This window comes from Pseudopodoces humilis, chromosome 2, assembly GCF_049639895.1.
Source record: "Pseudopodoces humilis isolate 2021_Gansu_Grassland_sample_001 chromosome 2, ASM4963989v1, whole genome shotgun sequence".
Lineage (NCBI taxonomy): Eukaryota > Metazoa > Chordata > Aves > Passeriformes > Paridae > Pseudopodoces > Pseudopodoces humilis.
In genome coordinates this window covers 87,621,386-87,645,361 of record NC_142201.1, presented here as the reverse complement: position 1 = coordinate 87,645,361, position 23,976 = coordinate 87,621,386, and the positions used below count along the sequence as shown (strand labels likewise).

General features: G+C 53.5%; 3 protein-coding genes across 4 annotated transcripts; all 3 read left to right on the top strand.

Moving 5' to 3' along the window:
* Positions 1-121: 121 nt before the first annotated feature.
* TPI1 (triosephosphate isomerase 1) lies at positions 122-2,839 on the top strand. Its single transcript, XM_005523827.2, has 7 exons — positions 122-309; positions 992-1,115; positions 1,192-1,276; positions 1,403-1,535; positions 1,644-1,729; positions 1,911-1,998; positions 2,271-2,839. The coding sequence occupies exons 1-7, from the start codon at positions 198-200 to the stop codon at positions 2,387-2,389; spliced, it is 747 nt and encodes a 248-aa protein (XP_005523884.1). The 5' UTR covers positions 122-197; the 3' UTR covers positions 2,390-2,839.
* A 3,478-nt stretch (positions 2,840-6,317) lies between these two features.
* On the top strand, positions 6,318-12,162 carry LRRC23 (leucine rich repeat containing 23). Of its 2 annotated transcripts, XM_088051581.1 has the most exons (8): positions 6,318-6,403; positions 6,477-6,589; positions 7,417-7,670; positions 7,762-7,892; positions 9,810-9,932; positions 10,630-10,766; positions 11,362-11,584; positions 11,862-12,162. In XM_088051581.1, the coding sequence occupies exons 1-8, from the start codon at positions 6,323-6,325 to the stop codon at positions 11,898-11,900; spliced, it is 1,101 nt and encodes a 366-aa protein (XP_087907707.1). In that variant the 5' UTR covers positions 6,318-6,322; the 3' UTR covers positions 11,901-12,162. The 2 variants fall into 2 exon arrangements, with proteins under 2 accessions (XP_087907707.1, XP_087907708.1); XM_088051582.1 differs by lacking the exon at positions 9,810-9,932.
* Positions 12,163-12,389: 227 nt separating this feature from the next.
* Positions 12,390-21,836, top strand: ENO2 (enolase 2). The gene is made up of 12 exons (XM_005523825.3): positions 12,390-12,545; positions 15,406-15,497; positions 16,395-16,490; positions 16,791-16,849; positions 17,780-17,849; positions 18,015-18,148; positions 18,846-19,068; positions 19,519-19,716; positions 19,845-20,046; positions 20,256-20,364; positions 20,497-20,555; positions 20,889-21,836. The coding sequence occupies exons 2-12, from the start codon at positions 15,413-15,415 to the stop codon at positions 20,956-20,958; spliced, it is 1,305 nt and encodes a 434-aa protein (XP_005523882.1). The 5' UTR covers positions 12,390-12,545; positions 15,406-15,412; the 3' UTR covers positions 20,959-21,836.
* Positions 21,837-23,976: the final 2,140 nt, after the last annotated feature.

Here is a 23,976-nt window from a genome sequence, read left to right as displayed (position 1 = left end):
CCCTGGCTCCTGTCTGGCCCCGGCCCGGCTGGGGGAAAGCGCGGGTGGGGCGAGGGGCGGGGCTGTGGGCGGGGCACGCAGGGGGCGTGGTCTCCGCCGCCGCCGGGCTATAAAAGGAGCGCCGGTCGCCTCGCGCGCTGCCGCCGCTGACCTTCGCGTCTCCTCCGGTGCCGGCCCCGCTCCCGCTCGTTCCCGCCATGGCGCCCAGGAAGTTCTTCGTCGGGGGCAACTGGAAGATGAACGGCGACAAGAAGAGCCTGGGCGAGCTCATCCACACGCTGAATGGCGCCAAGCTCTCCGCCGACACCGGTGAGGGCGCGGCCCGCACGTAGCGCACGTCCCACACGGCCCTGCGGAGCCGGGGACCGGGCCCGGGCCCGGGCGGGGAAGCGGCAAATGTCAGAGGGCGGCGGGGGCCTAAATATAACCCCGCGGCAGCGGCGCTAAATATACCCGTGAAACCGGATCCGGGTTCCCGCGGGCCCGGCGGGTACGTGCGGCCGACCCCCGGGGCGCCCCCGGCCGATCCCCGGAGACCCCTGGGGCCCCGCGCCTCCCCTGGGCCTGGTCCCCATCCCCGGGAGCGGGGGTCTCGGAGCGCTGCGCTGCCCCTGCCCCGCCGCCGTGCCCGGTTACAACCCCAGGTTCAACCCGGTGCGGCTCTCCCCGATTCGGCCAGGCCCGGGCTGTAGGGTGGGATTCTCGCCCCGTCTTTTATCTGGGCGCTTCCCAAGGGACCCCTGTGAGCTGGCCGTCGGCCTGGTATTGCCTGTGCAGCCCCCTGGAAAGGGATTTCCTCCCTGCTGTTGAGTCATCCGATAGCAGCGATTGTCCAGTGGCAGAGGGCCCCCCAAATGTCAATGAGGAGGGGCAGGCTGTGCCTTCTCAGGAGAGAGGGATGATCTCTTATGGCTGGGATTTGGGATCAGTGGCTGGGTACAGTTTCTGCCCTTCCCCTGTCACAAGGGTAAGTGTGTGCTTTGCCTTGCAGAGGTGGTTTGTGGAGCCCCTGCCATCTACCTTGACTTTGCCCGTCAGAAGCTTGATGCAAAGATTGGAGTGGCGGCACAGAACTGTTACAAGGTACCAAAGGGTGCTTTCACAGGAGAAATCAGGTGAGCCGCAGAGAGTAAAGTCATGGTGCCTCTGGGATATGAATTTCCTCCAGTGAATCATCTCGTTTCTCTCCAGCCCAGCAATGATCAAGGATATTGGAGCTGCATGGGTCATCCTAGGCCACTCAGAGCGAAGGCATGTATTTGGAGAGTCTGATGAGGTGAGTAGCTTCGTAGAATAGAGACATAGTCCAGCTCAAATAGGTCTGCAAAGTCTGAAAAAGTGAGCAATTAAACCAGACCTCCTACCTGTTTTATTGGCTGCCTTGTTTCTTTTCCATTCCCAGTTGATTGGGCAGAAGGTGGCTCATGCTCTGTCTGAGGGCCTTGGAGTCATTGCCTGCATTGGAGAGAAGCTGGATGAGAGAGAAGCTGGCATAACAGAGAAGGTGGTTTTTGAACAGACCAAGGCTATTGCTGGTAAGAGGAAAAAGAAGTGGTTGGGTTGGGTTTTTTTAGCAGTTTTCCAGCTCTGGTCTTCCCAGTCTGGGGGTATTGTGCTCACCTGTACTTTTCCCTCCTCCCTAGATAACGTGAAGGACTGGAGTAAAGTAGTTCTTGCCTATGAGCCAGTTTGGGCTATTGGAACTGGTAAAACTGCAACTCCCCAACAGGTATGAGTGGGGGAGGTGGCTGAGTAAACTGACCTTTCCCTCCTAGGAAACCTTACTGAAGAGTCTTACTGAGAATCTCCTGGAGATTCTTAAAGACTTAGACAGCATCTAACTGTTCCCTTGTCTTCAGAAGGGATCTGTGTGCAGAATGGTTCAGTGTGACTCTTGTGTTGTGTTGCAGGCTCAGGAAGTTCATGAGAAGCTGCGGGGGTGGCTGAAAAGCCACGTGTCTGATGCTGTTGCTCAGTCAACTAGGATTATCTATGGAGGTGAGTCTGAAGCGACTTTCCAGGGCAGGAAGTGCTTAGTTTTTCTACCTGTTGTTGCAGTTGTACATAATTTTCTCCTTGGCAAGGAAGCTCTGGACTTTCAGAGCATAAAAAAATCACCTTCTAGCTTGTTTGGGTAGTTTTCCTGGATAAATGGGAAATAGCCTTGCTGTCTGCAAGAGGTGGCTGGTACCTTGCCAGTCCTGCCTTTGCCCTGGCCCCATTTCCCTACAGCTGGCACATCTGACCTTAAAACACTGCTCCCTCCTTAGGTTCTGTCACTGGCAGCAACTGTAAGGAGCTGGCCTCTCAGCATGATGTGGATGGCTTCCTTGTTGGTGGAGCTTCTCTCAAGCCAGAGTTTGTGGATATTATCAATGCCAAACACTGAAGCACCCCATGAGGAGCTGTCCCTTGTGGTTAAGAAGTGGAAGCAAGAAGGGACCTTTCGTTGCACACATCTCGGTACGGAGGCCTCCCTCGAGGCTTTTCCCCTCCACAGTCATTGTTCTAGATGTTCTGCTAACCACCCCCACCACGTTGGAGCCCTGTTAGCAGGAGTCTGTCTCGGCAGAGTCTTGACAGTCTCCTCTCTGAGCTGAATCCTCAGTTTCCCATTGACCTGTTAAGAGCCCACAGCCCACCTGGCCAGTATCTCTCCCTTTCCCTGCAGTCCTGCAGGGAGAGGGGGCCACTGGTGCTGCGAGAAGGAAAAAGGAACCACAGTCTCTTGCATCCTTCAGCTCCATCAGCAAGGAACCTGTCAGCTTAGACCCTTGTGGGATGTCTTACCTCACCTGTGTCCCGTACTGAACAATAAATGAAAAACAGAAAAAGCAAAGGCGTGTCCTGGATCTTATTGGGAAGCATCTTGGGGACAAGCAGTGTAGAGAATTTCCTGCTTTTGGAGGTGGCTGGTTGCAGAGAGGGTTTTGTGGGCTTTTCCCTGAGAGCCCACCATTACCCCAGTAGGCACTGCACAGGTTCAACCTGCATCTTGCATCTTTCATATAACAGCTCTTTGGGCCTGTGGTGATTCTGTTATATCTGTATCTATTCCAGTGGCTGCTGGAGCACCTGGCTGTTCCACCAGTGAGCCAGTCTTCCCTGCCAGGTTCAGTAATGTGCTCATCACTGCTCTTTGCCTGTAAGGACTTGTAATAACTGACTTCGCTCATTAAAGAGTGGAGCAGCTCTGTCTCTGCAGGGAATGATTTTATTTAGGCCCTGTGCTCGGGCAGTGCTTGCTGCCTGCTTTCAACCATGTGCTGGTGGGTGAGGAAGCAAGACTTGATATTACTTCCCAGCTGCTGATGTTTATTTGGTAGTACTGAGGGTGATGAAAAAGAAGTGCCTCACAAGGGGGAGCTTATCTGTGAGGCAGTACATCCTTGGGAGCCTATAGGCAGAGTGCCAGCATCACCTGAGGGATGAGGGGCAGGAGCTGAGGCGCAAGGAGGAAAAAGCCTGATGCTGTGGGGACTCCTGGCCTGCTACTGCTGGGGGAGCTTCCTGCTGCCCAGCTGGATGGGAGGGATCTCCTTCCTAGGATATCAGGTGGTCTGAGAAGGAAGAACCTGACAGCAGTAAGGAGGTGGTAACTCCCAGCTCTGTATATGTGTGGAATGATGTGGAAAGGAGGATGAGGATAACTCAAAGGAGGAAAAAGAAAAAAAAAAAGATATCTGAAAACTGTTTTTTACAACCAGAGCACGTGCTTGAGAGGCTGCTTGGGCCATGGCTGTAGTTTGAGGCCATTGGGTCATACTGACCAGAGCAGCAGTGATGCAGCAGGGGCACACAGTGGTTGGTCCTAAGGCTGCAGGGACTGGGTACAATCACTGAGGGATGGGTCACTGGCTGCAGCTCTGCTGTCAGCTTCTGCTCTTGCCCAGCCCTGTCCACAGCACAAGAGCCCAGGAGAGTGACCTACATAGAAGAAAACAGATGGGAGTTGAGCATTGATCTTGCTGCTTTGAGAGAATGCAGGAGCATGAAAACATTCATTTAATGAGGAATAAACTCATGGAAAATCATTTCTATATCAGCAGGAGTGCCAGATCTTGTTTCCTCTTCTTTTTGTCTGCTTTCTGGCAGGACTGCAGCTCTCTGGACTGGAAATACTGCCAGATACTCACAGCAAACTGTAATGGTTGGATTTTAAACAGGTTGCTGTTGGAGAAAAATGCATTGTGCCAGATGTAACAGCCTGAGAGAGGCTGCGATGGCTCTGCATCCTCAGCCCCAAACAATAGCCAGGCTGAGCTTGTATTCCCAGTAGGCACCACTGGACTCAATGATCCTTGTGGGTGTCCCTTTAAACTCAGAATATTTTGTGACTCTGAATATATTCCACTTAAGCACAGCCATGGCTGGCCACACAGATTACACATGCATCCACACAGAGCACTCCCACACAGCCTCATCCCACGCCCTGCTCCAGCTGAGCAGGATGGAGGTGCACTAGTGAGCATCTGTGTATATCTGTATTTATAGAAGTATTTACACACAAGTACAGTGTGTCTCCTTCCAGCAGCTGGGCTTGGGCAGTGCCCAGTAGCTGCCCCTCAATCCAAACCTCTCCAGCCCCCCAGTAGCCAAGTCCCTGTGCTGCTCTGGCCACAAGTTCCTCACCCAGGGCAAAGTGCAAAAGTTCAATGAGAAGACCTGACAGGCTGCACTGATCAGGTGCAGGACATGGACAAACCATCACAAACTATTTACAGGTGTCTGGCCCTTTTTATTCCTGTAGGCTATATCCATTTATTTGATTTCATTGTTTAATCAGACGTAGATCAGCCCTGGTTCCAGTCCTAAACACTCCCTAATGAGTCCTGTGCAATCCCCAAATGTTCTTCCCCTGCATCCCATCCTGCGTCCCACACCCCTGAGCCCAGTTACACCCCCGATCCCAAAGGTGCTCTGGAGCTGAGGCTCCCCTGGGATGGGGCTGGACAGGGTGTTCCTTTCTCTGAGTCCTTAATGTGGGTTCCCACCTGCCATTGTGCCCCTGTGCCCCTGGAAATGGGCCTTTAGTGGGCTGATGGATCCTGGGATGGGCCTGGAAGCGGCCTGCCGGGTGCTGCTTGGGCTCCCTCTCCTGCTGGCATCACCCTGTGCTCCTCTGTGGGTGTGCAGGCCAGCTTTTAGCACATACCCTCCTTAATTATCAGTATAATTAGGTTTGGTATATGTGTACATAATCTAAATAAAATTTCTCTAGTTTAAAGATTTGGGCTCCCTTCTGTTATTAGGGGATGTTTAGGGCAGGAAGCAAAGGCAGGAGTGTTCATATGCAGATTAATTCTTTACTCTGAGGGTGGTGAGGCACTGGAACAGGTTGCCCAGAGGAGTTGTGGTTGCCCCATCCTTGGAGGTGTTCAAGGCTGAGTTGCATGGAGCCCTCGGCAGCCTGGTCTGGTGTGTGTAATCCCTGCCTATGGCTGAGGGGGGTTGAGACGAGCTGATTTTTGAGGTTCCTTCCAATCCAAACCATTCTGCTGTGTGATAATGAGCAGGGAGTGAATACAGATGTGTAGCACAGGAGAAGAGGTCGGCACTGGGGAGTCTAGCAGGACAAAGCAGGGGACACAGCTGGCAGCTTTCTGCGCAGCCCTGAGCGCAGGGGTGCCTTGCGGGAGGGGCGATGGCTGATGGCTGTGAGAGCAGCTCTGCTCGGACCACTTTTCTAGCACTAACGCTGTCCAGGCACTGCAAAAGAGCAAAGTGCACTGGAGGGAAAGGGGGCAGAGCCTTGGACTTTGTATTAACTGCAAAGCACTGGTGACAGTCAGCTCTGAGTTGCGCTCCCGGCTGGTAAACACCCGGTGTTGTTGGCATCGGCTGGGCAAGGGCAGCCTCAACCCTTCCCAGCTCTGGAGGATATGTGCACCCCAAAAACCCCTTACTGGCATCCAGGTGCTCATATTCGGGGCCTCTTCATGCAGAGCCCAAGGCTACTTCTGCTCAAGACGTTAATTAAACATTCACCAGAGGGTTGATTAAGAGTTAATCAGGCATTCACCGCCCGAGTGCCCAGCACCCTGTGCAGCCCTGCCTGACTTTGAACGGCCCCGTTCTGAGCTGGGGTGCGCGCAGAGGTCCCTTCCAGCCGAAAACATCCTTCGGTTCTCTGGATCCGCTAACAGCTGCAGATGTCACCCAGCTGGGAGCGTGGGGTGCGACAGGCTCGGAGCTTTCCGAGCCCCGGGGACGCGGTGCTAGGGACAGCGGCGGGCCCGCCCCGCCGGCGGCTCCGCGCAGCCGGGCCCGCCCCCGTTCCCATGGCAGCGGCCGGGCCTCGAGCGCGGCCTGCCCCGGGAGCATGGAGGACGAGGAGCCGGAGGGGGAGGAGGAGAAGGAAGAGGGGGAGGAGAAGGAGGAGGATGAGGAGAAAGAAGAAGAGGTGAGGGGGAGGCTCTCAGCACGGCCCGGCTGTGGTTGGGCTAGCGCTGGCGTTGTGCTCTCTCCTCTCCCAGGAGCCGGCTCCCTGTCCCCTGACGGAGGAAATCCTCAAGGAGGGCCTCTCTCTCCTCAGTAAGACCGGCAACGGGCTGGCTCTCGCCTATGTGAGGTTTGAAGCTAAAGACAAGTGAGTGTGCAATGCCTGACCCGGCAGAAGCCCCTTTCTCCATGGCCAGGGAGCCGCTGTGCTGCAAGCTGGTGAGCGGCCATGTGGGGTAGGAGCGTGTCCAGGCCCTGCTCTCTCTCCAGCCATCTGCATTCCAGTCTGTGCCTGTCCATCCACAGCCCTGGCCTGGGCACTGCCTTCACCACAGCCACACACACCACTGGGTCCCCCAAGACACACATCAGTGTCCCCCAAGGCTGACGGCAGCCTGCCCATCACTCTGGACTGTGCTCTCCTAGGGTGACCTCCCTACAGGCACTTTGAGAAATATCCATTGACATCTGTCCTCCTAATTGCTAGCCTTTAAGGCAGGCAGCTGTAAGTACTGTGCCACAATGGCCTTGGGGCAGTTTGGAGCCTCAGCCTCCCCAGCACACCCACTTAGCTAACTAAGGGGCCCATTAAGATTGTTTCTTTGATAGGGTATCTCAACCACTGTTTTTTTCCACTAGAAAAGTCCTTTGACACAGTCCTTTGGGTTGACACTATTGTCTAACAGACCCCAGAACTTACCTTTTTCTCTGCTCAGGCTGTTCCCTATCCTGACAGATACAATTCAATGGGAATAAGTAGTCCCTCTGACAGGAAAGCAGGTCCAGTCTTACCATTCATCTTTGCTTACAGGCCTGTCCCTATCACCTGCCTTTATCTTCTCTCAGCAAGGCTTTCTAGGACAGCAGGGAAGTAGCAGAGAAGGTTGCCTTCCTTCCAGCAGTGGCAAGAAGCAACCCAAAAGATGGTAGTGGGGAAATATGAGAGCTGTTTTATTCACATTCACCCTCCCTCAGGGGCCTGACAGACATCAGCCTCCTCGAACGCTTCATGCACCTGCGGTATGTGGATTTGTCAAAGAACAAGCTGAAAGATTTGGCCCCGCTGAGCAGCCTAACTCAGCTGCTTTGGCTGAAGGTAGATGGGAATCTGCTCACCAGTGCCAGCATGCAGGAGCTGCCCTACCTCCAAGTCATCAGCTTTGATTGCAACCACATCATGGATTTTGAGGGCATTACTCACCCCCTCCTAGCCAACCTCAGCCTGAAAGGTGATACAGACCACCTCTCTTCGTTCTTGTGGGGACACTTTCTTGGAATGGTGGGATTAACTTTCTTGTTTCTTCTTCCTCTGGCACCCAGAAAATAAAATCCAGAAAGCGCTGGGCCTGAGTCGCGACCAGTTGTTCAGCCTGCAAGTCCTGGAGCTGCGAGGAAACAAGCTAGAGACCACAGCAGGGCTGGGTGTTTCCAAGCTCAAGAAGCTCTATCTGGTAAGGGATCAGCCAGCCTGGGGAGTGGGACAGAGCTGCTGCAGAGCCTGGCACCTGCAGCCCAGATAGCACAAAGGGAGTGGCCACAAACCACAAATCATAGAGGAGTCAGTGTTAAGTGCATCTTCCCTCACAGGAAGGGTTCTTCCCTCACAGCCTCCTGCAGGAGGGCAGTTTTCCCTTCAGGCAGTGTTGGGCAAGCTTGTATTCCGTGTGCCCTGGGACCACTGGAGATCACTGGGCAAAGCAACAGCTTTACTCTTCAGGTGACAAAGGGAGGCGATGCCTTTCTGCTCTCTGATGGGCCTAATCAAGTACTGGTTTAAAGCCAGCACAATTATATGATTCACACCTACAGCTGCCAAAAAAGAAATTGATTCAATATTGCAGTGAAACTAAGATAGGAGAAGCTGTTTCTTAATGTCATAAACAATTACTTCAAGGAAGCATTTACTCCTAGAGATGTGAGTGAAGAGAGGATGTATGGCTTAGCCCCATGCATCACACTGTGCTACAGCTTGCAAAGATTTAACAGATGTCCTGAGTCACTACCTCTTGAAAAGCAATTAAATATGATAAAGACTTTGAAAAACTATGTGGCTTCTATTCATCAAGATTCCCTGGCAGAAAACACTGAGGAGATGGCTTGCTGAGATTGCCTGCAATTTTCTGATGGAAAACTGGGATTTTATGACTGGAAGTGCTTCAAGAATGGATGAAGTGGATAAGTCACTAGATACAATACAGCATTTCAAAGCATACCCAGTCACCTTAGTGAGTTATTGCAGGGAAGCAAACAGAGCATGTCTACTAAGGAAAGGCTCCTGGCATGACTGAGGGGTTTCTGAGCTGCCCATGTGAAACAGGAAAATTGCAAGGGATGAGTGTTGAAAGTAGAACAACTGACTCTCAAGAATCTTTGGGGCTTGAATTTGTCTCCCATGTCTACCTGCTCATTAAATCATTTTGCAGGGAAATCTCCCCCAGTAGTGCTTTGGTCTCTGTGGAAAGACTTTGGTGTTACTTCAGCCTTGGGTAAGTGCAGCTGATGCCTCAAGGACGGGGCTCAATTTAAGGAATTGAACCACTTTTGGTTAAGGTATAACATAGCTGCAGATGAAATTTAGCATGTAAAAAGTGGTATGTACTAGGAAGACTACAAACTGGCTGTGTACCATGTGGCACTTGCATAATTTTTGAGGGTCACAGTAGGGCTGTGTTAGCTCCTGGTCATGGTACAGCAGTGGTGGAAAAGGCTAACTTGAGAAAGGTGGAGTGTGCAGGAAGGGGAGAGGAGATCATGGGCAACGTATGGTAACTTGCAATAAAAAAGAGTGGCATCACATCTGAGTGAAGAACTGATATCTAAGGGAAGGTACTGTGTGTCAGACAGAATGTTGTTTGATTTAGGGGAAAAAAATGAAACAACTCTGAGAAATATCCATTCTGCATTGTCCTGCTAGTGCTTGCAAGGCCAGAGCTGGTAAAACAATTCACAATGAAGTAATGAAGAAAGTGAGAGTGATGGGAGGTTATTCTTCTTTTATAAACCAGTGATCAATGAGCTCCTCACCCATGCCAGCTCACAATTTTCTCTGAGGTACAATGTCCTAATCCTTCCTGACTGTTAAATATGCTCACATGGCCTTCACTAAATATCCAGCTTTCCTCTTTTTGCCATGGTGTTACTCCTTTTACTTGGCCCAGCTGCTCCAGATTCTCCTTTGTCCAGTTTCTATTAAAATCCTCCTTTTCTACAAAATGTCTTTATCCTGAATGACTCAGCCCTAAAATGTTCTCCTATCCCACCAGTTCAGCCTGTGCCCCTTTTTCAGTCTCAGGTATTGCCCACGTCATTGCTTGGGTACCTACAAGGAAGAGAGTACAACAGCACCTCTCACACCATTTTTCATTCAGGTCTCAGCATCCTTAGCGACTGCAGACACATTGGCAAGGAAAGCCCTGCTCAGCTCCAGGCTGGAGAACGTGGTGGAGAGACGAAAATTACCTGGGATGCTCCAAACTTGGCCGTGCAGGGCGGTGAGCAGCCTGACAGAGCAGAGCATAGGTGCTGGCACTGCGGGGAGTATCCGCTCGGACAGGAGACCTCTAGTGGTCTTTTCCAGCCGAAATCCTGCTGCGAAACGAGTCCTGAAATTCAGAGCTTCCATATTCCCCTGCTTTGTTAACCCACATCCCAGGGAAGTGAATGAAATTCAGTGATGGGGAATTTTAAACTTCCTGAAGTAAGACACAGCCCAGAGGAGTAGAAGTTCTTGGTCGTAGGTTTTCCCCACAAGAGAAGCAGCTACTGGAAGGTGCCTGGACTTAAATGTACTGTGTGACTAAGAGAGGCTGCTACTCATCCCTTAAACACATTAATTTTAGGCTCAGGTGTGCTTTCCCCTCCATGCTGTTGCTCTCTGAGGCTCAGATTTGGCACTGCCATGGAAAGGAGTGCTGTGCTGGCAGTGGAGTATTCACCTGGGGTGGTTTTGTCTCAAACACCAAGAGATGCTCCAGGAAACACTTTTTCAGCAAACTTTTGGTCCTTGAATCTGAATCCTGAGAACCCACTTGGCCAAGACCCTGAATTACCTGACTGAGCTTCAGACAAGGATGTGTTACGAGTGGTAGGGAGTCTGAAGGATAGAGATTTAAAAGCCAGAAATAACTGCTATTCCCTCCCCTGTGTGTCCCCATTTTCCTTCTCTCTTTCTGCCTCCCTGGTGCTCAGGCCAAGAACACCATTTGCAGCCTTGAAGGCCTTGAGGAGTTCAAGCAGCTGGAGACTCTGCACCTGCGTGACAACAAGCTTGAGGCCCTGGATGGATTCTCTGACAGCATGAAGTGCCTGCAGTACCTCAACCTACGGTGGGTCCTCCCTGCTCTGTGTTGGGACCAGAGATCCCTTTGTCAGACTGCACTCCCATTTAGATCTTTAGGATTTTCTGGGTTGTTTTTTTTTTTTGGAAGTTGAAGATCTGGTAGGGATGGGTTGATATCTACCATCCTTAACTGGTGTTCAGCAGCTGTCCAGGCATTGTAACAGCCAGGGCCTTTCCTGGGCTTCTTACAAAATATCAGCCCATCCAGTCATTCTCATACCCCATCTCAAGCTTTTCATTCCTTGCCATAAGTCAGTTGGGTCCCTCAAAGCTCTGAGCTCTGTTCTCTGTGCTCTGCCTGCAAATTCCCTTTAGTTCTCAGTGTTTGCCATGCAGGACCATGGTGATGTCACACGGTTCACTGGACTGAGCACAGAGGAATCCAGAGGAGATGTCCTTTTTTTCTCTCATACTGGTGAGATGCAGATCTGGATCTTAGGTGACAGATCTGTGGTCTAAGGTCTGTGGTCCCTGATGCCATTAAGATTTGCTTTTTCTGTCTTGTCCACTTACTGTTCCAAAGGGATTTCACTATGTGCATGGGTCTCCTTCCCCTGCTCTCTGTGCTTCCTTTTCTTCAGGAGCAATGGGATCAAAAGCTTTCAGGAGGTGGAAAAACTGCAGGTTCTCCCCATGCTGCAGGCACTGGTGCTGATAGACAATCCGTGCACTGAAGAGCCCAGTTACCGGCTGGAGGTCCTGTCCCGGCTGCCACAGCTGCAACGCCTCGACAAGGAATCAGTTGAGGAAGAGGAGCGGGAAGAGGCGGAGAAAATCCGTCAGACAAGGAAGCAAACAGAAATGGTGAGAACAACACAGTGCAGGGATTAGAAGGAGGTGAAGAGAAAGAAAAAGGACCAAGCATGCTGATAAAGCCTCTCCTCCACTATATTACATGAGGAGAAGGGTGGGGGATGTCAGTCACAAGAGCACGAAAGCCTGAAAAAGAGGCCAGGCTTTGCAAGCTGGTTATGGTGGCCATCATGCAACCCTGCTGCCATTCCTGACCCCACTAGCAAAAGAGGGCAGTGAAAGGGGAAGAGGCATGGGGTCATTAATTTCTCCCTCCTCCCTTTTTCAGAAAATGGAAGCACCTCTTGAGGATACAGTGACTGAGTGACCTGTTTTTAACACCTGTTCCCAGAGGCTGTCAGGATGTAGTGATGCCTTTCCCCATATGTGAGTCTGGGAAAGTGAGAGCTTTAGGTACCAGCTTCACCTCATTTTACCTCTGGAGAAAAGAGGAGTGCTATTCACCCTGGTCCTAGAAGCTGCCCTGAGGCACTGCAGTGTTTTTGCAGTCACTGCACTATGTTCTATTCTCAGTAGGCCTGAGAGGGGAAAGGGGAGAGTTACAGGTTCTGTGGTTCAATTTGATTCCCAAAAACTCTGCAAGGTTTTGTGATTTGAATAAAAATAATTAATGAGCCTGGAGTGACTGGGATTGTTTATCCTGCACACCCACTCCTATTCTCTGGCTCTCTCACCCTCATCTGTCTACGTCTATCCCTTGCTGCCTGCCTCTCTGTCTCTCCATCCCCTACGTGCTGTTTGCAAAGCTTTGCTAAATCCTGACTCATCGCAGCTCTGGGTCACATGCTGCTGTCCCGGCCCTATCAGGGGCGTCTCCATCCTGCTGCTGCCGCCACCGTTGGCTTAGAGGACACATCATCTCCCCTTGAGGTCCTGCATCCCTCCTCAGCTTCGTCCTCTCTCCTTTCTACCAGCACTTTCTCAATCTCTCGTCCACCCCTGCCCTAGGAAGGTAAGTGTCTCCCCACGGCCAGCGAACCCCCCACTACGTGCATGCTTCTGCTGCCCACCTTGTGCCCTCCAAACCCCACACGCACTTTGGGGTCCCTGCAGAGAAGGACCACGGTGAGCGGCATTAACAACTCGACTCCCCTCACTTCCTCCCCCTGCTCCTCCCACCTCTCTCTCCTCACCCCCATCCTTGTGAGTTTTCTTTCATATTTTAATTTCAGGTACTCCCTCCTTCCCGAGCCCCCTCCTTTCCCCTCCCGGCAATCATCATTTCAGACGTGAACCCAGGGAATTGCAGGAGGGGGGGCAACCGACGAGGATAGGTGTTGCTCCCAAGGGCACTGTCGGGAGGTGCTGCGGGATGGAGCTTTACCCGGGGGAGGGGGTGGTAGTGGGGAGAAGGCAAGGCTCAGTCTGGGGAAAGGATCCAGCCTCAGAGCGGACCAGCCCCCCCAGTCTCCCGAGGTGTTGACATAAACACGGGTGCTCAGGGAGAGGGAGGGAGAAGAGGGGACGTTTCCCTATTTGCACAGCCCCACACCACAGGGGAGGGGGAGAGCACGGAGAGGAGGTGACAGGCAGGCAGGCAGGCAGTAGCTGCATCAGTCACGACACTGCAGCAGTGCGGGCTTCCTGGGAGCAGTGCCCAGCCCGGGGGAATCGCAGTAGCACACGGGACTGGTGGCGGTGCCCTGGGGGAAAGGTCTCCGCCGTGCTGGCCTGGCAGGGACAGGGAATTGCTGCCAGCTCCACGGGAAATCATTGCAGCAGCACCAGCCTCCCAGCGTACACTGCCCTGCCCCTGTTCACGGGGGCTGCACAGCCTCCTGTCCCTTTCTGGATATGGTCTGTGGCTTCCCAGCTATGGCTCCATCCCAATCCCTTATCCCAGCTTATCCGCCTCTGACCTCCTTTCAGGACAGTGCAGCTGATACCAGGGATTTCAGGGTGGTTCTGTATAAAAGAGAACAAACGCGGGGGACGTGGGGCAGCAACACAAGTGGAGAAAAGGTTTTAAAGGACTACAAGGGAGAGAAGATCACGTAAGTGATGGGGTGGGGCAGGCAAGGCTGGATTTGAGCTTGTCATTTGGCTTCCTTGGATCTGGCTCCAAGAGGGGCAGGTGGATGTGACCACAGGGATGTGACCAGGGGCAACATGACCAGATAAGCAGAGAGGCGCAGCATCTGGCACGGGTGTGCTGTCAAAGATGACTTTAAGCGGGGTCCTGTCCGTCTGTACCCCGTGGAGGCTGTTGAGGCACGGCCAGGACACTGCTGCAAAGGAAGCTCGCGGCTGGCTGCGCTGGCACGACTCTGGAGGAAGTTCCTGTGGTGTGTGCCAGATGGCGTGAGGAGCTCTGCCAAAGCGGCTGATGGGGGATCCCAGCCCAGATGGACATGGTGGAGGGCCCTGTGCAGGCTCCAGAGGACCCTGGAGTTGCTGACTGAAACTCCCCACACAAGAAGCTCTGGCTGAAACTTCAGAGCAGCAGCACGATTTCCTCACACCCTTGTGATTTCCACCCACCCGGAGCAGTGGCGTCGAGCGCTGACTCCGGCTTCCCCATCCTGCTTCTCAGCTCCCCTCGGTGCTGTGATGTGCTGTTCAAGCTCATTTTTCCCTGCCCCGGTGCTGGGGCCCTGTGCTGGCTGTGCCCCTGCTCACACACACCATGGGGAGGTCCTGGCTCCCTGTGGCTACTCTGCCCTCTGCCAGCCCTGCTCAGGAATGAGGGAATCATCTGTGGGAGCCAGGGGAGGAAAACCTGGCAGTGCTGGGAGCATGGGGGGACGCAACCCTTATTGCAGCACCCTGGCACTGCACAGCCCCACAGCCAGGGGGATGAGAAGGTGCCATGAGGGGAATGAGTTGATTTGGAACCCCCAGAGGGCAAACTGCAGCAAGAGGAGCTCTTTCAAACAGCCATCATAATCCACCAGCATGTTTTCTACTTCAGCTTTAACCACATGCTCCAAAATGCTAGGCTTCCTCGCCCCCCCTCACCCAAAAGAGATCCAGCCCAGCCTCATCTGCTTCCCTGCCTCAGGAGTGGATGGAAGGCTTGGCAGCTGGGCCAGGCCCCCCTCCCTTCAGAGCCCTCTTTGCCACGTCTGAGGCACTGAGGCCTTCAGCAAGATGGCTCCTCAGGCTGCCAGGCTCCGCGCTCCCACTGCCTTGGCACAGCCTGACCCCGCAGCCCACGGGGGACACAGGGAGGCTGAGCAGGCGCTCGGCAGGAGGGACATGGCTGGGGTCTGGAACAACCAGGCTGGGATGGTTCCCCCACCATGGGCTGGAGAGGGGCTGGGGGTCCCCCCTGGCTGGCTGCCCCCTGCCCTGCCCATCACGCTCGGCTGGCTCTCTGTTCGCTGCACAGGGACACGGCAGCCGCTTGCTGTCTGGCCTGGCAGGCTCTGTCCTCGCCTCCCGGCAAGGGGACAGGAGATGCCAGGAGCTGCTGCCCCGTCCTTGACACCAGAGCCAGGGGCACCTCCCTGCTGTGCCAGCTGATCCCTCCCTCTCTGCTGCCCGTGGCACCCTCCCCATCCCTGCCATTCAGGCTTGTATCGGGCACTGTGCTGTGACGCAGGGAGAGAGGCAGAGCACGCCCAGTTTGTCAGCTGCAGCAGAGGGGCAGAGTAAATTCAAATAAATAGCCAGTTCCTGGAAAAATGTTCATAGATTCCTGTAGTCTGGGTGAATTTCTAAATTTCCTGGGGCAAATAGTTTTAGCCCAAATTTCTAAGGTCTCTTTTCCTTGAATTCCCTTCTCTCTGTCAGTCTAGACACAGAAGGGGTGAGCACTACATCCTGGAGCCTCTCAGAGCTGAACATATCCTGTTCTCTCCTCTCCGTAGACTCACCATGGCAGTCGAAAGGATCCATGCCCGTGAGATCCTGGACTCCCGTGGGAACCCCACCGTCGAGGTGGACCTCTACACACACAAAGGTATGCGGGTGATGACAGGAGATGGAGGGCAAGCCCTGTCCACCCCGACAGAGCTGGTGCTGTACAGCAGCCTGGCATGCCAAGACCATGGAGGGTCCTCACTGTTGAACCTCCAGCTGACAACAAGACTGGGGAAGAGGCAGGGACAAAATTCTGCTCGTGGCTCTGCTTGTATCTGTGCTCAGCAACTCTGCACACGTGCCGGGCAAATCACAACAAGACAGCTGGCTGTCCTGTGTGTGACTTGAGCCATGCTCGTAGCAGGGGTGGAAGGTCTTTTCGTCATTAACGTCTGCACCTTTTCGTCATACCCCTGCTGCAGCTATGCTTTTAGTCCTGGGGCAGAAGTTTGGTGGCACATCCATGGCCGTGCTCATGGCAGGGGTAAAGCTTTGTTCCTGAGATCTCTGTGCAGCTGTATCCATGCATGGGACTTCTCAGCTGGAAGAGCTACATTTGCACTGGGCCCAAAACTGCTTGGGCTGAGGGGTGAGGAGCAGTGAGAGGCCAGAGCAGACATGCAACCATTGTCTTCCTTCTTCAGTGAGGCAGAAACCTCAGTCTGAGGGGGAGGAAGCTGAGGATGGTTGTGAGTCAGGCTGCCTCTGGAGCTAGGAGGAGGGCTGAGGAACCAGGCTTCCACCCATCACACACAGTTCTAGGATCAGTGCCTGCCATCCAGGTTCCTCAGCCTGGAAGCCCTGGGTGCATATATTTCTGCTGCTGAGGTGCTCCACCTCTGAGAAGACCAGCCATGAGCAGCCAGCCAGTGCGGCCATCCATTTGCACAAGCAGTTGCTGCATCCTTTCCTGTGAAAGCAGGGCAGAGGCAGGTGCATGAGGATTTTTCCTCTTCACCCTCTGCTTGTCTCACACCCCTGTTTTGCTGTTTCCCAGGCATGTTTCGAGCAGCTGTCCCCAGCGGAGCGTCCACTGGTATCTACGAGGCTCTGGAGCTGCGAGACAATGACAAGTCACGTTTCCTTGGGAAAGGTGGGGAGATACCTGCTCCACAGCTGGTCCTCGGGGCTGCCTGTGTGTGGGGCCCTGCTGGAGGGTGCTGCCCACCCACTGGTGTGACAGGAATTGTCCCAGTTCCCTCAGGGAGACCACAGAGGCACAGACCTAGCGTAAAGTGAAAGATCAGGCCTCGATCTTCCCTCGCTGTCTCCCTCTCTCAGTCTCTCTCTCAGTCCTCTCACTCCCTCTTTCCACTCTTCTCTCTGCCTCACACACTCTCTCTCTCTCTCTCTCTCTCTCTCTCTTTCTTTCTCTGCCTCTTCCCTTCTTTAGGGGTCCTGCAGGCCGTGGATCATATCAACAGCACTGTCGCCCCAGCTCTCGTGGGCTCTGTAAGGATTTCTCTTTGTTCTCCCCTGTCCAACGCTTACTCTGGTTCGTCTCTGTCCCCCGATCTCTGTCTCTGCCTCTCTTCATCTCACTGGGTTAACAGACACAGCGATGCTCTCTGTGAACCTGGGCACACCCCTCCCGCCCTCCATGCCTGTGTGCGTCCACAGCAATCTTTTCTCTGGGAGGAAAGGATTTAACTCTTCCTGGTCCACCGCAGTATCTGTGCAGCCTAACTAGTCCCCTTGGTGCTCCCTGTAGAGCTCACCCCCTCTTCCAGCTGTGCTCCCCCTCAAGCACTGAATCCCCCTGAATCACTGAATCAGATGTGGTGTCACATCTGCAGCCTGTTTACACCTGGAGACCCGGAGCCTGCTTTGAGGAGAGCTGAGCTGAGGCCACATATTCCAGGCCATTTGGCCCATGGTTGGCTCTGGCCAAGAGCCCAGTTCTCTCCAGCCCTGAAAAGCGTGGCAGAGGGCTGCCTGCGTTGGGTCTAATCTTGCTCTCCACCTCACTCCTGGGGATGGCTCCATCCAGTCTGCATTCGCTTGCTTGAGGTTGAGCGTGTTCTGTTCTGCCTAGCTTCTGTGTGACCACAGCACCACAAAGCTCCCTGGAAGCTGCCAAAAAGCTGGGGAAATCCCCAGAGGAGTCCTGTGTCCCCAGCAATGCGGGGCCTTGCCTGGGCTGCAGCTGAGCCCCTCTCCACCATGGGTACATCTACACTGCACTGCAGCAACACCACCAGGGTTACCTAACCTGATTTAATACCAAGGCACCAGTTTCCAGAGCTTTGTGTGTACATGCTCCCCCACAAGCTGAAAAGGTCCTTGTACCCCCAGCTTCTCCATCAATGCCTCCTTTCCCACACACCAGAGCCAGCAGCTCTTCCAATCGTCCCCTTCTCAGGAGCTCTTTCTTTCTTGCAGGGCCTCTCTGTTGTGGATCAAGAGAAGATAGACAATATGATGCTTGAGATGGACGGCACAGAGAACAAATGTAATTCATCCGTCTTCTTGGCAGGGAAATTACGAGCATGGGAGGCTGCAGGGCTGGAGTGGGGGGCACTGCCAAAGCTGTGGTGAGCCCAAGGTTGGGCTGGCAAGGACACCCACTGGGCAGGATGCTGCCACCTGAAAAATCAATCTCCTCCTTTGCCCACAGCCAAGTTTGGGGCCAACGCTATCCTGGGAGTTTCGCTGGCCGTGTGCAAGGCGGGAGCTGCAGAGAAGGATGTGCCCCTGTACCGGCACATCGCTGACCTGGCCGGCAACTCTGACCTCATCCTTCCTGTGCCAGTAAGACTCCTCTCTCCTTGACATCCACCTTCAGAAACTCCCAAAAAGTGGTGTTTCCAAAAGAAACTTCAAAGGTGTTGGGAGGTAGATAAGGAAGGGATATGGGATTGAAACATCAGCTGAGTGCACTGCACTTGTCAGGGAAGCAAACCAAGGCCCGAGATTTGTCAAGTTTCAATTGGAAAAAAGGAACCTGAGGAGGATACCGTAGAGGTTCTGATTGAAGATCTCCTTCTTAGCACAAGAACCAGAGGGCATCACGTGAACCCTCTGGGGCACAGTTCAAAATAGGGGCACATGGGTCTTCACACCAGGGGAAGCTGCCTTGAGACATTCTTTCACAAAGGGAGTTGTGGATGCTAAAATTTTCTCAGGGTCAAGAAAAAAGGTCCTGGAAGAGAGACTGACAGCATTGTTGACAAACACGTACAGACAAACAGAGCATAGATAAACACATAGCTCAGGAGATCTCTGAGAGGGAAACAGATGGGAAAACCCTCCCCAGCCACATGCTTTTAGCCACTACTGGAAGAAAGAATCCAGGTTTACGTGCCTTTGGTCTGATGGTTGTAGCTGATGTGCTTATGTTACCCTGTGGGATGTGGCATGAACAGGCATGGTGACACATCTGAGAGCCACCTCTCAGGGGTGCCAAGACCATTTCCTTCAGCTCTGACTCTCTTATGGGCTCTTCCAGGCTTTCAACGTGATCAATGGAGGTTCCCACGCAGGCAACAAACTGGCCATGCAGGAGTTCATGATCCTGCCTGTGGGAGCTGAAAGCTTCCGCGATGCCATGCGCATCGGGGCTGAAGTCTATCACAACCTCAAGAGCGTCATCAAGGAGAAGTATGGCAAAGATGCTACCAATGTGGGTGATGAGGGAGGCTTTGCCCCCAACATCCTGGAAAATAGTGAAGGTGAGAGCCCTACAGTGATGGGGTACCCCTGCCCGCAATGCTGTGAGTTCCTATGCCCAGCTCACAGCATTCCCCAGACTGATTCAAAGATGACGCCTCAGTGTCATTGACCTCCCGTGTTAGGGAATGTTTCTAAGCTCCTTCTCCTTAGGGTGGCCTTGATCTTTCACAGCCTCTCCATACAAACCTTTTATGTGTGTGCACAGTTTTATAAGGCCTTCCACAAACTTGTCTTTGAGCTGTGGAATTGCATTTTAATTCCTCCTTGTCCCTTTGGACACAGCCCCTACAGCTCCTTGGCATATTTCTGTTGCATTCTGGGCTCCCTTCTACTTCTCCATCACACCACTAGTCTCTTAGTGGCTCTAGGGACCTTCCCAAGGGAGGCTCCCACCAAAAGGCAGAGCTCTCTGCATGGGCTGACTTTCCTGACTGCAATTCCCCTCTCAGCTCTGGAGCTGCTCAAGGAGGCTATCGACAAGGCCGGCTACACGGACAAGATCGTCATCGGTATGGATGTGGCAGCCTCCGAGTTCTACCGTGATGGCAAATATGACCTGGACTTCAAGTCCCCAGATGACCCAAGCCGCTACATTTCTGGAGATGAGCTGGGTGACCTCTACCAAAGCTTTGTACGTGATTACCCAGGTGAGCTGCTGTGCAGCGCAGTAGGAAATCAGCACCGGTGCTGCACACTGACCAGGCACAAGCCCTCTGTGTTTTAGGGGTGGGAAGGGAAGCACCTTTGACTCGTGCCTCTTTGGTTGTCCTTTCAGTGGTCTCCATTGAGGATCCCTTTGACCAAGATGACTGGGAGGCCTGGTCCAAGTTCACTGCCAATGTGGGGATTCAGATAGTGGGAGATGACCTGACCGTGACAAACCCCAAGCGCATCGAACGAGCTGTTGAGGAGAAAGCCTGCAACTGCCTCCTGCTCAAAGTCAACCAGATTGGATCTGTCACAGAGGCCATCCAAGCGTAAGTTCAGCCCACTGCCCTTGTTGTCTTGTGAATGGGCTGGTGATGAACCACAGCCAGGTATCAAGCTATGCACTGGGTGAACAGATTTGTGTCTCTACCGAAGTGTAGGATGCTGAGAGTGGTAGCAGAGTGCGCCTGAATCTTACCCTGCGCAGGTGGTAACTGTAGGAGTAGGAGCTACTGACTGCATTTCTCACTCCTTGCAGCTGTAAGTTGGCCCAGGAGAATGGGTGGGGTGTGATGGTGAGCCACCGATCTGGGGAGACTGAAGACACCTTCATTGCTGATCTGGTTGTAGGACTGTGCACTGGACAGGTAGGTGAAACCCAGGCCATGCACAGGCCTGGAGGAAAGCAAAGGGGTGTCACAAAAGAATACCCTGCCATGGAAAACTGGTACAAGTCATAACAGTGTCTTACAGTGTTTACTTTGGGGAATGCTTTACAGATAAAGACGGGTGCTCCCTGCAGGTCTGAACGCCTGGCTAAATACAACCAGCTCATGAGGTAAGGGTCTCCAAGGATGGGAATGCAGAAGAGAGAATGGGGGAGTGACCAACTGGGTGGGAGAGGCTGAAAGCCCAAGGGTAGATGGGGCTCATGGGTAAAATGTTACAAAGACAAGGCACAGAGATGACAGTAGGATCCCAGAGAGGCCTCTGGGGCAGTCTCCTTTCCTCCTCCTTGGCTTGAGGGTGCAGCCCTGCAGTCACAGCAGCTGGTGGGAGCTGAGCTCCTCAGGCACATGTCAGCTTCCTGCTGATGAGCTGCCTCTCCGGCGCCCCAGTGCCTCCAGTGCCCCCTCACTACAAGGGCCTGATGTGCGCTGTCTCTCTGCAGGATTGAGGAAGAGCTCGGCGATGAAGCACGCTTCGCCGGACACAACTTTCGCAACCCAAGTGTTCTTTGAACATTGTCCCCAGGGCACAGCCACCCTGCTGCTCTTTCCCACTCACAGACTCTGAACCCCCCTTTCCCTCCACTGCTCCCTTTTTTGCTCTTTCTCCCCACTCTGTCACCTGGTTTCCTCTCACCTCGAAACCCCTCGAGTTCAGGTGTCCCTGGCTAGATGTACCCAGGTGAAGGATGAGAGAGCGGCCTACGCCCTGTCCCTTGCTGTGGGGTCATAAGCATTCCTGGATCTAGGCATTGTGTGTCTCTGTTGTTTGTGCAGGGCCACGCCTGGGCCGCTCTGCTCACGTGCCAGACCACGGGAGCGTCTGCCCGGCGTGTTCCCTCGTCCGCTGAAGCATGTGCGGTGACCATCTGTGCGTCGGCCGGTGTGCTCGGACACTGCTGCACCTGTGGCTGTGTCGGGCCAGGTGTTGCCAGCGGCTCGCTCTCGTTGTGCATGTGTGTAGGTGTGTGTACGTGTCCTGGCGTCCCTGTGCCCCAGGTGTGTGTCTGCACCGAGCCCCGGTGGGACGCGCGCGCCCCTCGCCTCCGCCCCGGCAGTGTCGTGTTGGGCTGTGCTGTGTTGGGCTGTGCTTGCCGGCAGCTTAGCGTGGAAGTGCACTGCTGTCCCACACTGGGTGTGCGTGTGTATGCTGTCAGTCTCTGGCTCAGCACGTGGTACTGCGGGGCAAGATATTAAAGCACATCCGTAAACAAACCCATGCTCTCATTCGCTTCTTGTGACCTTTTTCTCTCTGTTCCCTTCCCTCTTGCACTCCTTCACCCTCCCCTCTGCCCATGATGTCTGCTTCACCTTCTGGACAGCCCATGCTCAGCTGAGCAACAGACAAACTACAGATCCCTAAACTCTATTAAAATGTATTTCACACCTGAGTTGCCTGACTTGGCCTGATGTTTATCTGTAGCTGCCAGTGTTTGGGAAGTGGGGACATTTTGCCACCAGAGCAGGAGATGCCCACACAGAAAGGTAAAAAAAAAAAAAAAAAAAAAAAGGCAGAGGGGACTGGTAAGGGGAAGAAAAGGCCCAGCTACCCTCACCTGCTTTCACAGCTTTGTCCCACAGTCAGACTGCTCTGCTGGACACCAGCCGGGAAACACCAAAGGGAAAGCATGTGTGATGGCTTGGCTCCTGTCATCTTCACCACCAAACTGTGTTGCATGAAGATCTGCTGTGCAGGGATTCTAATTGTGCCTTCCACTGGTGTAAAGACCTCAGGGTGGGCCCCCAGCCGTCTGACTGCTGCACTCAGGTGATGGTAGACAGAAATGGCGAGTCTTTTGAGAGAGAAAATGCTGATTGTCCCCCCCAAAAGGGGCTTGTAGAGCAGTGACTGGAGGCGTAGGTGGGATGGGTAGTCTCAGCTCCATCTGGTTTCACAGGGACAACTCAGCAGTACTCAGGGAAAGCTGTCCGTGCTGCAGCCAGTGCCCCAGCAGGCTGGGTGCCAGCAAACCCCAGCGCTTGCTCAACAAACAGCTTTGTTCTGGACTGACTCAAAGGAAGGTGGGGGTTGGGGGTGCTCCTGTGAGAAATCCAACTGGAGAATAAATGATAAAACCACCTTGCCCACCATTATATTCACGTCAGAAACCCTACTACGTTCTTGGGCACACTCAGCTCCTGCTCCACTTCGCTACAGAAAGTTTTCAGACCTTTGCCTAACTCTTGTCATTTGTTTCTGAGGTTGCTGAGCAAGTGTCAATCCCCCTTGACTGTGTCCTAATGCGGACTTTAAAATCCAAAGACAAAACTTTAAAACACTGGCATTTCACCGCTGATCCTTTACTAAATAGCGTAGATTAAGGATTAAGTCCAAGAAGGGAAGACAAAGACTTTGGCACACACGCCCAGATCTGAGAAGAGGGTGGGAGGGAGAATGCGAGGGTAGAGACAGGATTGGTTTCCAGGGCATCACCAGCGCACACAGCGCACATCTCAGTGGCGGGGAGTAGCCTGTGCCCCGGCTGCAGCCCGGCTCTCGCCCATGCTCTCTGGGAGCTGTAGTCCGGGTGCCGCGGAGGGAAGGCTCTGCTCCATCTCCCCCGCCCCCCCGGCAGCACCCGGCACCCCGCGGGGTCCTGGGGGCCCCCCGGCCCTCCCCCGCAGCCGTGCCTCCCCAAAAAGCCGTAGTGTGCGTGACAGCGCTGTTTTCCTGAAGGAATGAGCATTTTGGGTACAGGCAGTGGGCTGTCTTTTCCCGCTGTACACCTCACTGCTCCTTTGTTTTAGATCCTGGGATTTCGTGAACAGTATGGCTACTGCTTAGCAATCAGGGCAGGTTTTTTTTTGAAAAAAAACCAACTTTGTTATCTTTCATATTTCCAAGAGCATCTCCGCCCCTCCCGTTTGTCTTTTCTGTGCAAGGAGGGCAATTAAGTGCCCAAGGTAGTCGGCGTTGCCCATTTAAATGCAGCCAGGCTGCGACAGCAGGGAAAGTGGTGCACATGTCCCTACAGTGTGGGAAGAATTTGTTAGGCAAGAGTTTCTGCCGGGGAGGCATCGCCACGTCCCTGTGTCAGGGAAGGTGCGTGAAAGCCCTGAGGGGATGGGAACACATCCCGCCACAGCAGTGCCTCACCTTGGTGCCTTTTCTAAATCAAAACAGTTCGTCACTGCTGGTTCAATGTACAGAAGGAGTACGTGATGCTGGCATGTTTGCTTGGGTCACTGCAAATACTGCAAAATCCTCCTCCAGTGCACCCTAAGATGCATATGTTGCTTTCCCCTTTGGCTCAGTGGCAGACATTTGGTTACAGTTTCCTTGTGGTAGAAATGTCCAAGCACTCGGCTGCTCCCGCACCTGAGGACTCCTGTTGTATAAGCTGATGTCTCCATCAGATTGCTGTGCTGTAATGTGAATGCAGTCAGAGTGTGAGTAACAGCACGGGGACGGGCTAGCAATGTGATGCTATCTGTGAATGGAAACATTTGTTGGATTTGCTTTCTTTTACCCCTCAAATCATACTCTGTTTAAATTACATTTGCAGAGCAATGTACAGCTGTTAAAGGGAT